Source organism: Manihot esculenta, chromosome 2 (assembly GCF_001659605.2).
Source record: "Manihot esculenta cultivar AM560-2 chromosome 2, M.esculenta_v8, whole genome shotgun sequence".
Classification (NCBI taxonomy): Eukaryota; Viridiplantae; Streptophyta; class Magnoliopsida; order Malpighiales; family Euphorbiaceae; genus Manihot; species Manihot esculenta.
This window is the reverse complement of record NC_035162.2, coordinates 7,660,696-7,673,363: the sequence shown is the minus strand read 5'-3', so window position 1 is coordinate 7,673,363 and position 12,668 is coordinate 7,660,696. Positions and strand designations below refer to the sequence as shown.

The 12,668-nt window shown below is 35.4% G+C and overlaps 2 protein-coding genes across 3 annotated transcripts; one reads left to right on the top strand and one right to left on the bottom strand.

The window, feature by feature from the left end:
- The first annotated feature begins 1,744 nt into the window (after positions 1-1,744).
- Positions 1,745-10,088, top strand: LOC110609060. Of its 2 annotated transcripts, XM_021748377.2 has the most exons (8): positions 1,745-2,678; positions 2,790-2,810; positions 4,044-4,186; positions 4,513-4,784; positions 6,605-6,759; positions 7,161-7,423; positions 9,352-9,414; positions 9,547-10,088. In XM_021748377.2, exons 1-8 carry the CDS (start codon positions 2,423-2,425, stop codon positions 9,802-9,804), a joined length of 1,431 nt encoding a protein of 476 aa, XP_021604069.1. In that variant the 5' UTR covers positions 1,745-2,422; the 3' UTR covers positions 9,805-10,088. The 2 variants fall into 2 exon arrangements, with proteins under 2 accessions (XP_021604069.1, XP_021604070.1); XM_021748378.2 differs by lacking the exon at positions 2,790-2,810 and having other exon boundaries at positions 1,748-2,678.
- A 1,003-nt stretch (positions 10,089-11,091) lies between these two features.
- LOC110609710 (dehydrin Xero 1) lies at positions 11,092-12,008 on the bottom strand. Its single transcript, XM_021749484.2, has 2 exons — positions 11,671-12,008; positions 11,092-11,519 (listed from the first exon to the last, which is right to left on the bottom strand). The coding sequence occupies exons 1-2, from the start codon at positions 11,917-11,919 to the stop codon at positions 11,289-11,291; spliced, it is 480 nt and encodes a 159-aa protein (XP_021605176.1). The 5' UTR covers positions 11,920-12,008; the 3' UTR covers positions 11,092-11,288.
- Positions 12,009-12,668: the final 660 nt, after the last annotated feature.

Genomic DNA, 12,668 nt, shown 5'->3' with positions numbered 1-12,668 from the left:
TAAACAAGAAAAAAAGCTCTATGCTATAGAGAAAGGTCAAGATAATTCAGTATAAAATGGAATTCAGGGCATGGAGCACAGACGTGCAATCTGAGTCATACATGATACTGCATATGCATCCAAGTCCACATAAGATATGACAAAGACAATGACACTGCTTGTTGATTACTCAGATAATATGTCTGAATCAAACGAGTTCTATTGGCAGTGATGTGGCAGATAATATTAGTTTTTTTTTTTTAAATAAATTTGTCTATGCCAACAACTTTGGTTATTGGAATTCACAGTTAGGATCATCATCCCCTCACAGAATACTTTTAGAATTCTTTCTTTCTTATTGATACTGGATCATTACCTATCATATTTGCAAGATTCTAAACAGCCCCTATGGAGGCCAAAAAATATAGAGATCGCTCTTTGCAAAGGCTTGCTCAAAGCAAGGATTGGCAATTTGGCATGACATATTTGTATTGCATTAACTTCATCCTTTGCTCTTTATGACTCAAAATCTATAGAATCTAACAAATTCTTGTGACTGGGCAAGCACTTGATAATCCTGTGTCTGCTTTCTACATGACTGCTCTATGGTCTTGAGTTACAAAAATAATGCTTACTTGAACAAAATGCCCTATACCAGTAACAAAGAGTTGAACTTGCATAGTAGCCAAAATCCACATATCCCTGCAAAGTAGTTCAGAACATATGAACCATGCCCATATCACAGAAAATATATAGGACACGTATGGTGGTATGATACTGTTATGGCTCGCACAGCTTAAAGTTGTGTAAGAATGGTCCTGGGTTAATCATCAATCTTAATGTCACTTCTACGTGATAGCAGCCATTAATTATTACAATAATTCATGCGAGTCAATAACAAATTTGCGAAGTAAAACACAATAATTCTCTGAAGTGAGAATATTTGTAACTCATGCGAGTTTTGCGAAGTAAAACACAATAATTCTCTCCGAGGGGGAAAAAAGTACAAAAAGAAAAAAGAAAAACTAGAACTTGCCTTAAATGTCAGTCAATAACAAATTTTCCCATTTGGTAAAGAATATCCGTATTTCTTTTCTTTTTTTTTTTAAATCTAAATTCCTATAATTAGGGAAAGAATATTTACGCTGAATACATGTCATTCATGCCAGAGAATGCCAAGCCAATTAAGTGTCAAAATTATGACTTTCTTAAGTTTCATGCTAAACTGTATTTCCACCCATCAAAGTTAATGACAATAAGCATAATTACAAAACTTACCACAATAGTTATTACAAGCAAGCATTATACAAAATTTAATCATCAAGTTACATGAGTGGTTTAGTTTTGCAAATGTGGCAATGTTTTGTCTAAATATAGTGGTTAAAAAATAATAAGTTGATAGATTCTTCCCTATATCTTTTGATTCCTCTTGAAAGGAAAAAAAGACAGAAGCATAGTAAGTACATGAGAGCATGGGGCTATGGACTACCATTTGTGATCTTTAACCATGTGGCGTAGCTGACTACTCAGAAAGACCTAAACAATACATAAGCAATATAAAGAGAGAACAGTGCCGAAACGGAGACTTTGCATTGCTTAAAAAATTCAAGCATGTCCCGAGTGTCTGTGCATCGAAACAAACAGTCTTGGGCAAATATTTATCCGAATATAAAGAGGGGGAATCAATACCTTGATGAGATGGAAAGAGATTCTTAGTGCTTGCTGAAGCCTGACGATAAGGAGCTAATGACGGAACTACCCGCACCCTGGGGCTTGAAAAACCATGTCAGCCTAAGGAAACGACCGACAATTTGACGATAGAGAGCAACTCCTTAAACATTCCAGGCGCAACTTCAAAGCACAGAGTGTTGCCCCTTTATAAATGACGTGTCGTCTCGTTTCTCACATACTTAACCCAAAAGAAACAAAACAAACAGATAAATATGCAAGTCTAACAATCAAAGCTTGAAATTCTCGGCCTGAGATTCACATACTGAAGTCTCTAATTTTGGAACTAGTCTGAAGCCTCGTCGACGAGACTCAATCACTTGATGACCTTTTTTTTTGACGTGTCGAAACAATCACTTGAGGACTTATTTGTTAAAACAAAAAGAAAAGAAAAAGTAAAATTAGTTAAGCAATTGCTAATTTGCTATTAGTGTTTGGTTTGGTTAGGGATTCATCAAATATTAAAATGTACTGAACAGAACACTGACGCAGGCAGGAAGGGAAAGCCCAAATCTACACACACAGTCACAGTCACGCGAACTGAAATTTACCAAATCCTAAAACAAACCCTTAAACCTGCGTACAAGTGTCCGCTTCAGTAAGCCAAATGTACACAAACCACAGCTCTTCCTCACTCCTCCAATCCCTAAAATGCCGATTCTGCTGATTCCATACCCGTCCACCCCGACTCCCACCCGACGAAGGAGACCCCGGAATGGCCAAACACCCCGTCGGTTGCCTTCCGTTTCAGAAGCGATGCCTCTTCGTTCTCCTTATTATGCTCTCCATCTCCACTGTCATCGCTTTTCTCATCAAAGCCGCTTTCGACTCCTGCGATCGCCGCTTGGAAGTTGCTCACAAGCCGCTTCATTCCTCTCTCAACGCTTTGTCAACCAAGACGCCTCCTAATCCTCTCACTTTCATGAAGTCTAAGCAAGTTCTCTTGGTCTCGCATGAGCTCTCTCTGTCAGGTATTCTTTTTATACTTTTGTTCATTTTTTGGGTATTTGAACTTTCCTTTTCAGTTAAATACTTTCAAATTGGGAATAATTTGAGATTGAACCCTTTGTGGTTGTTTGCAGATGAATGGATTGTAATCAGTGGTACAGTGTTTTTTTTTTAATGAGGAATTTCAGCTATGCAGGTTGTTCACTGTAGTGTTTAGTTTGATGCAAGGAAGACTTGAAAAGCAAGTTGCTTTATTGCGGCATAAGGAACGTCCATTGCCCTTATTGTTTGTATAATTTGGGAAGAAAATGATAACAGCTCATTAAATTAGAATTAATTTTAATCTATTGATGCAAAACAGTAGGAAATCAGAAAGATTAGGAAATGCTTTTGTGCGTTACTGTATTTTCACTTTGTGGACTTTGACGCTTAACACATTTTTTAGACACGGATTAAGGCCACCTTTCTTAGAGGAAACCAAGACATAAACCTAATTCACTAAAGAGAATTGTCTTTTGTGCACCTATTTGTTATAGGGATGGACCTGAGTTGGCTGAATTGTTCTTCTTCTTGAAGCTGTTGAAATAGAATATTGAATATTGGTGATTATGTGTATGATATATACTGTTATATGCGCTGGAATGAGCTTATCAGTTTTTGTCTAGTAATTGGTAGTGTGGCCTTTTAACGTTTCCAACTAACGCTTGCTATTTACACTGCCATGCTTATCCTTTTCTTTTTCTTTTTCTTAATAAAGAAAGTATTGTATGCTTAAACTGTAAGGTGCCCTTAATTTGTGATGGTGGTTAGGACTGAGAAAATTGCGGGAGATTTTTCATATCCATAATAATGAAATTCCTCGTTTAGAATTATAAAGAATTTAGGTTCAATGATATGCAGCTGAAATTGTATTGTGATTTGCATGGGTCCACCCATAGCACTTGTACTGCAGTAAATTTTGTCTTCCTTTTCATTATCTTTAAAAAATAAACTTATAATTTGCAAGTTTTAATATCTATCATTATTTTTACTTGCTTCCATGAATTTGGTATTTACAATGTTTGTTGTGTATATAAAGGTCAGTATGTGAAATTTCTTCTATCCAAAGAATAAACATGTACTAGCATGTATATATGTATTTTCCTCCATTACTGACTCTCTCTCTTTATTTGCCCCCTTCGGCCTCCTCCTTCCATCCTCAAATTCCCCCCCCCCCCCCCCACACACTTCTTCATTGTTAAATTTGGGTCAGGCCTAACTCCTCCACCCCATACAAGGGGCACATTACCCTTTTCCACAACCAATGTGGGATTCAACACTCATAATTGATTTCATAATAATCCATTTAACTTTTCCTTGATGTTATGTCAATTTCCTATGTGCTTCAGGTGGACCATTGTTGTTGATGGAATTAGCTTTTCTATTAAGAGGCGTTGGTGCTGAAGTTTTTTGGGTTACCATCCAGAAACCTTCAGAAACTGATGAGGTGATATACAATTTAGAGCAAAAGATGCTTGTCCGAGGAGTACAGGTATTGTCGTTCTAATTCATCAAAATTTTCAGTCTGTGTGCATGTTAATCAGAGAAGTTGTGCTTTTAGCTCTTAACAAATCTTATATAACTTTGCATTAATTATCTGTTACTTAAATATCTCAATTAAAAGTTCATTTTAAGTAATAAGCATGCTAATTATTTGTGGGCAAATATCAAGTTCATATATTATATGATATTAATCTGGCCTTCCTGCCTTGACTATGTTGCCTAGTTCGTATGTTATTACCTGCTAATGATAGTTTGAGAAGGCTCTTAACTTTTTTTTTTCAAAGATTTTGATGAAGCTGTGTTATGCATATATAGGTATTGTCTGCAAAAGGCCAAGAAGCTATAGGTACTGCTCTTAAAGCCGATATAGTTGTTTTGAATACTGCTGTTGCTGGGAAATGGCTAGATGCTATTCTGAAGGAAAACATTCCTCATGTTCTCTCAAAAGTGTTGTGGTGGATTCATGAAATGCGAGGGCATTATTTTAAATTGGACTATGTTAAGCACTTGCCTACAGTTGCTGGTGCTATGATTGATTCACATGTGACGGCACAATATTGGAAAAATAGGACTCAAGAACGGTTGAGGTAGAATTTTTTTTATCTACATTTAAACATCCTTTGTGTACTTAATGTGATTTCTATTCTTAGATGCTATATGATTTTCAGATGTTCTTTCCTGTATGGTTTAGAAATTAATTCCTTGATATACTTCTAAACTTTTAATGTTTATTTATTCAAGATACATATAAAGTAATGAGTATTAATGCTATTGAGGCACTATAAGTACCTTCCATATGTCTTTAATTTATCAACTTTTATTTGCGCTTCAATATGTGGTGTGGATGATGCTTAGAAAATAGAAGTATACTTGGTTTTATTGTCTAAAAAGATCTTTACTCCTTCCATAAAAATTATATATATATGTATATAATTCGCGTCACTTGAATAATCAAGTCTTAAGATTGAGCTCTACTACTTGCCTGTTTTATACAACAAAATATAAGGCTGTAGTGTTGCCATTTTTGTTTATTGTTTCTTAAAAACCAAAAAATGTATGTTTTTGTTGTTTATGGTTTCTTTCTTTTTTTTTTTCCCCTTTAAAGGGTGTCCAAAAGAATTCCAATTTCCTTCTATGCAGAACCATAGCAAAATACAAGCATTATCACCTTGATCTACTTCCATTGAGAGAGCAAGACATATCAAGTCATTGATTTTATTTAAATAATAATAATAATAATAATATAATAATAATAATGAAGAGGACCTCTGCCATGAAGAATGTGTTTAAAAAGCAGCCACCGAGGAAGTTTACTTCCATCAAGAGAATCATCACACAGATGCAGCACCAATTTCCTTTTTTAAAAGAAATTGAGGAACTAGTGTGAAGAAATGCTTCATTTCGGTTCGGAGAAAACAGTCGAGCTTTGAGGTTTGGGGTCCCTGTGAGCAATCTGAACACGTCTTATTATTGGTTATGTACCTTACCTTAATTTTCTCTGACTTTGGTGAGATTTGCCAATTGGCTAGAAGGATGATAGACTTGATGCCCACAACAAATAGGCCAAGGTAAGAAAAATAGGATAACGGAGAGGTGGGCAGTAGTAAACTGAAACCACTCAGAACACGTCTGTGAGCATAGCTTAGATTATTAATTATATCATAGTCTGCCTGTGCTTTGTGGTTGGGGTTGTTGAGGGAGAATGGAAGACGAGGATTGGACGAGGGGAGTATATACTTTGATTTTGCCATCTGCTGCAACTACTGTAATGAAGAAAAGTACTGATAGATTTCTCTTGGATGCTAGTGTACTTATGGATATCTGGTACTAGAGTGAACATATCTGTTGATGAGGAGGGGAATTTTTATAATGTTTTTTACACTTGAAGGTGGTTGTTTTTAACGCCAAGATTGATTCTTTGGAGCGTCCACGAAAAAAATGAATTAGAAAGAATTCAAAGGAGGTATCCAAAATTTCTCTTGTCGGCTGAGTATTGTAATGTAATGTTGTCATTTGAGTGTGATTTGCTTCGATATTTCTAATAGTCTTGGCCCTTGTGTTAATAAGGGATGAGGTTATCTTTTTTTATTCTCTTGGGTGATCTGTTTTACATTTTAGATTTCAAGAAGCAATCTTTTAGTTAAGGGTTGGACAAATTTCTTTGCCTTCTTGTGCATTGAAGACCCTTCACTTTCATTAATAGGTTTTGCTAGTTCGATTCCAGCTGGTTTGGTGGTTAATGTCAGTTTGTTTGGAAAATTACAAAGGTTGGACCATTTGTATTGCTTTTTCTAATTTTCCAATTTGGATCACAATTCAAATATGAAACTAAAGAACTCGTTACTTGGTTAACTTCTAGAGTACCATTTTTTTTCTTCACTTTTGGCAATTTTTATTTTATCTGCAGGATCAAAATGCCTGAGACCTATGTTGTTCACCTTGGGAATAGCAAGGAACTTATGGAGGTTGCTGAAGATGGTGTGGCGAAGAGGGTACTGCGTGAACATATTCGGGAGTCTCTTGGCGTTCGAGATGAAGATTTACTTTTCGCCATAATTAACAGTATGGTTTTTATGTTAATGAGATCATATGTTCTCCTTTCAACTCTATGTCTACTCTCCCATAGGTGAAGTCACTTCTGTTGTTAAAATGAGTAATCCAGTTGTGTTCCTGTCAAATGACAGAAGATGCTAAAAAATCATTGTCCAGTACCTTTCTAACCTTTTTACTCCATAAACTTGGATTTTTCTTTCTAACCTTTTTACTATGTAAAGTTGGATTGTTATCATCATCATCATTATTATTATTGTTATTATCACTTCCAGAAGCATAAGTACATTTTTTGTTACATCGGAAAGTAAAGAATAACTGCTTCTAAAATTTTAATTAGTTTTTCTTTTTTCACTATTCAGTTCTCACCTACCTATGTATTTCTTAAATACTAGAATCCCATATGATTTTAGGTGTTTCGCGTGGAAAAGGCCAGGATCTCTTTTTGCGTTCCTTTTTCGAGAGCTTGGAGTTGATCCAAGTAAAGAAGTTGAAGGTGCCATCAATGCATGCAGTAATTGTGGGCAGTGACATGACTGCTCAGACCAAGTTTGAGACAGAATTGCGGAACTTTGTGATGCAGAAAAAGATTCAGGATCGTGTTCACTTTGTAAATAAAACTCTTACTGTAGCTCCTTACCTAGCTGCCGTTGATGTTCTTGTTCAGAATTCACAGGTAGTTCTGGGTGCTTTTAGCATTCCTATTTTAATGTTTGTATGTTTTATCTAAATTCTGGTCATTGTTATGAAAGGAACAAAGTGAATATGTGTCTGAGGGAAGTGAAGCACAAAATAAAATAAGAAATTAATCCTGTATAAGACACTACCATGTTAAAAACACTAAATTTAGAATTATGGTGCCAATTACTTAAATTCACTGTAGACACATGTAATATATATATATATATATATATATATAATTGTATATATATACAGGTCATAGGAGTACCAATATACATAAAAGATATTAATATACATGCTGTTCTAGCTTCTTAGTTTTGTTCCCCTACTGTAGAACTGAACAGTTCTTTCCCTAATTGCATAATTGAAATAGCCCGCATTTTTCTCTAATTGCAATTCAACTGTCTAACTAACAACTAACAATGTGCATGAATTCATGCAAGCTAAAATATCAATCAACAACCAAAACATCTGATAACAAAAGGCAAACGCATGGAAAGATAAAAAAAAAAAAAAAAAAGCATAATGAAAAAGAAGGTATCTATATAAAGACAAAAATAAAGAAAGGATTGACACTTGACAGTAGTATGCAGCTGAGAATGAAGAAAACAGGTTGGAATAATATTAAAAGGAGGGGGGAAGGGTAAGGATAAAATTAGAAAAAAGGACAGTTAAAGAGAAAAAATTGTTGAAATGCATCTGTTATGCAACATGCACATGGCCTGAGGCACTTGTCTGAGTAATGTTGCCAATTAGTGAGTTGAGGCATGGAGGCTTGGGTCTCTCATGCCTTGCACCTAAGGTATGCCTTTAATAATTATGCTCCCAGTTTAGTCAGTTAATTTTCTATCACTTTTATTTCCTTATTTGTGCCGATGTCTTGTGCCTGATTGTGCCTTCATAACCCTTTTATGCCCCTTTTTATTGTTTGTAGATTTATATGCATGTTTGTTGGTCAGTTATCTACAGTAAGAATCTATAGTTGATAAATTTTATTTACCTACTTGAGAACATCAGGCTATGCTCAACTCAACCAAAATCATAACCCAAATTAGCTGGTCAGTTACATGCACCCTCTCTCAAAGTGTTACATGGCTAACCTTAATAATTTCTTTTTTTTTGCTGCTTTGTGGTCCATTTGCATGGTTTGGGCTCTCTGATGATGTCCATCAACCTAATCTCTTCCCTCCCCCTCTCAATCTCTTTTCCCCTTAGCTGATCTCAAAACGTGTGTGATTACAGCACACAAAATCAAAATCTGACCTAGGGGGAGATAACATCAGGAGGATATTATTACTTCTGTAGATTCATTAGCTAGCAAATTTGGAGCTTGGTGGGAGCAAGGGTGAGGATTTATGCAAAGTTACCTTCAGTGAGCAGTGCTTCGTGTTAATTTTGCACATATTTTGCTTGGAGGAAAATGGCCTCGTTGTGCAGCGTTCAGGGCCTTCAGGCATAAAGTAAAAAATATTAGGAATGTGAGGAAACCGCGGGTAGAATATTGGGCATCTTAGATTTTCCTCTGTCAATCTTGCAAAGAATAAACCTTTTCCCAAATCCATGGATCAATAAAGTACAGTAGTTCTTTAAGAAAGGGCTGAATGTATTGATGCCGTAAATGATCTAAGGCAATGTTTTGATGCAGTTAATTCATCTTATAGAAATCGAGTGTTCCATTTTGTTGAAGTTGAAGCAGTCTCATGTCCGTCATTTAGATTTATCGGATGATGCATATAACGCTTTAAACGTTTTTCAGGCTTGTTTTATATAGATCTTATGAATCAGCTTAGGCATAAAAGCTTTTTCTTTGTGTTTTGTCCTGCAAATTGCTTTTAGGCGGATTTTCTTCTTCATGTGCTTCTCGGAGAATTTATTGGAAGTGAAGACTTTTATGAATATTTGACTCTATATTTATTCATGCAGGCACGGGGAGAATGCTTTGGGAGGATAACCATAGAAGCCATGGCATTTCAGTTGCCTGTGTTGGTTAGGCTTTTAAAGTGATCCTGAGATTTTTTTTATAAATATTCACGGGCTTTATGTTATTGTGTTTTACACATGTTGTGGCTGGATTTTTATGTCTACTGCAACTGCTGATTGTAGAAACATTCTTCTCAGGGAACAGCAGCAGGTGGCACCACAGAGATTGTTGTGAATGGGACTACTGGTTTATTGCATCCTGTTGGAAAAGATGGGGTCACACCCCTCGCAAAAAATATAGTCAAACTTGCCACTCATGTTGAGAGGAGGCTTACAATGGGGAAGAGAGGATATGAGAGGGTAAAAGAAATGTTTTTAGAACATCACATGGCACACAGAATTGCTGCAGTGCTGAAGGAAGTGTTGCGGAAGTCCAAGGGCCATCCTCATCCGTGACATTTATAATACCACCATTTTGCCTCTTAATGCAGGAGTTGGGCGTAGTTTTCCATCAAGATGCATCGTGAGGCTACTCCGTCAAAGATCAACTAAACATGGTGAGCAACTAATAGTCTAAATGGTAGAAATCTGTAATTGTAGCAAAAATCTTCTTTCTGTTGTCGATTTTCCGTGTCTTTGAAAAGAGCTGTAAATCATGTACATGCTTGGACAAGTCATCTCAGACACCTGTTTTTATAGTTGGCGTTATCAACAAAGGTATGGGAAAATATTAGTTGCAACATCGAGTGACTCTGGCTGGTAAGTTATCAGATCTTGGTCATAACATCCTGTAACTGTCTTGGTAGATCCTTAGAATTGCTGCTGTTTGGGTTCAGAAATCATAAAACATTATATTCATGTTATCATGAGCACGTATCGTGGTCCATTGTATTGAATCCCAGGTTAGATTTCAGCAAGTTTACACTAGGGGCAAGTTAAAATTTGATAGATTTTGGGAGTTTGGTGTGGTTTACTTTTTTATTATTTTAAAATTTTGGGAGTTTACTTGAATTTGGGTGGGTTTATCTAGTACTTGAATTTTACCATCATCTTGACAAATACTCCAATATCAGAAATTGTTATATAACAGAGTTTGCTCGTTGTATTGATGGAGTTGTATTGATGGAGCTCTGTAACTATCATTCTTGTGGTGTCGTGCGTCTCTTCAATGAGGGTTCAGTTGGCAAGCCCAAGTTGGCACTCACTTAAGCTCAAATTTGAATCGTTCATTGGCTTTTGGGTTGCGCTATTCATGCTGCTCCTGTAAAAGAGAGGGAGAGAGAGGGAAAGAAAAGAAACCTATATATTTTACTAGATTGGATCTGGACACAAATGTCATGTATAGTAGGATTGATCATAAACATCTATACAAATATATAATTATTTTTTTAAAAAAACTATATATTAATATTATATTTTTTTTTGCAATTTATTATATTTATTTTCTAAACTTTAGTTGTCCATAAGAAAAAAAAAAACTTACAAAATTAATGGTAATTTTATCAAATTTAAAATAACTTTATCAGGTGCCTCAATACGTTTGCGAAAAAATGAACATTTTATTAAATTAACGTATAGAACTGCAGGTTTAATCACACGTCCTTTAAACTAAATTCTCTGATGTTCTTCTACTCGGATTACATCATTATAAAGAACCAACATATTGCTCACAGCTTCCATAGAGTAAGAGCAGAAAAAAAAAATGAAGCAAACTACACAAGCAAATCTGAGGACAGAAATATGTGCATCGGAGACTTAAATAGCATTCATAAATTCACAAAAGAGATGCATCTGTTCAAACTAGCTCTTCCACCACTTATCATACATCGACTAATAAGTCTTTTTATGGGAACCAAACATGAACTATAACTAGTACATCTATATTATCCAAGATACATCATTAGATAGGGCTACATGTTGATTAGGGAGCAGCCAGTCGCCTAGTAGTGGTGGCCCTGCTGGTGGGTGTGGTGGTGCGCCCCTGGAAGCTTCTCCTTAATCTTGTCAACTATTCCTCCGCTTTGATGGTGCTCCTCCGCTGCATGGTATCCACCTGGCGTAGTAGTAGAGGTGGCATGAGATTTTTCCTCCTTATGATGCCCTGGTAACTTCTCCTTTATCTTCTGCTTCAGCCCTTTCTTCCTCCTCCCACCATGTCCATCATCTTCAGACTGCAACATATACAACACCTTAAAATTAAGTTACTAAAATCTATACAATCAGCTTTGCTTGAATGAATAACACATAGTCCCCGATATCATAATTTTTTTTTTAAAAAAAAAAGCCTAAAATCCATTCTTGGATCTTGACTTATGAACTTACGGAGCTAGAGCTTGAGCTTCCAGAACGGTGAAGCATGCCAGAGACACCATGGCGATCTTTGTCATGTCCGACGCCAAAGTCGGTGCCACTCTCTGGTGCGCCAGCATAAGCGCCCCCTGTCCCATATGTACCAGTGCCAGGGGTCCCAGTTTGCTGGATTGGATAGCCATATTCGTCGGTTGGGCGAATTGGATTGCCATATTCATCCTTGTAGGAACCAGCCTGATATTGGTCTTGGTAGTGTGCCATTTTCAAGAAAAAGAAAAAACCGAGATGCTAGTTCCCGTATAGAAGGAAATTAATCAAGAAGGGCAGCATGCAAGTTGAAGTGGGATAACGACGTTAAACTCGGGATATTTACAAAGGCGAGGCAGGATAGGAGGCGACGAATATGGCTGCAAAGTGGCAGGCTTAGCATTGACACGTTACTACAGGAACTACGTGGAGATTGCATTAAAAGACAGGTTTCTTGCGGTGTCCGCTAGTGACAACCTCTGGAAGTTCACTCCAACATTTTAAAAACGAAAATTATTACTTAAAAAAAAATTAGCGCTTCACTTCAAAACGTTTATGATATTTTAAAACCGTTAAATATTTTAAAATTTAATTTTTATAATTTTAAAAAAATTATTAATTAATATTTATATTTTTGAATAAAAATTAAATATTTATTAATTAATATTTTATATTTTAAAAATTTATTAATTAATTTTTATATCAAAAGTATTTAAAAAATTTTTAAATACTTAATAATTAAAATTAATAAAAAATTAATTAATAAATTTTTTAAAAATATTTAATATATTTTTAAAAAATAATTAATAAATTTTTTTATAATATAAAAATTAAACAGTTAATTTTTTTCTAAAATTAGATAATTTTTGTTGATGCCTCTTAAAGTTTATCATATTTTTAATTTATCACTTAACTTTAATTTTATTTTTTTTTTTTTGAAATAGGGGTTGGGAGAGTCGAACCTTAGATCTTTCAAGACTACA

Bases quoted from the DNA above. Each gene is read 5' to 3' on its own strand.
- LOC110609060 (XM_021748377.2), top strand. From the start codon at position 2,423: ATGGCCAAACACCCCGTCGGTTGCCTTCCGTTTCAGAAGCGATGCCTC. The intron at 2,679-2,789 runs GTATTCTTTTTA...GGTTGTTTGCAG, and splicing joins GCATGAGCTCTCTCTGTCAG to ATGAATGGATTGTAATCAGT. The intron at 7,424-9,351 runs GTAGTTCTGGGT...TTATTCATGCAG, and splicing joins TTCTTGTTCAGAATTCACAG to GCACGGGGAGAATGCTTTGG.
- LOC110609710 (XM_021749484.2), bottom strand. From the start codon at position 11,919: ATGGCACACTACCAAGACCAATATCAGGCTGGTTCCTACAAGGATGAA. The intron at 11,520-11,670 runs GTAAGTTCATAA...TATATGTTGCAG, and splicing joins GAAGCTCAAGCTCTAGCTCC to TCTGAAGATGATGGACATGG.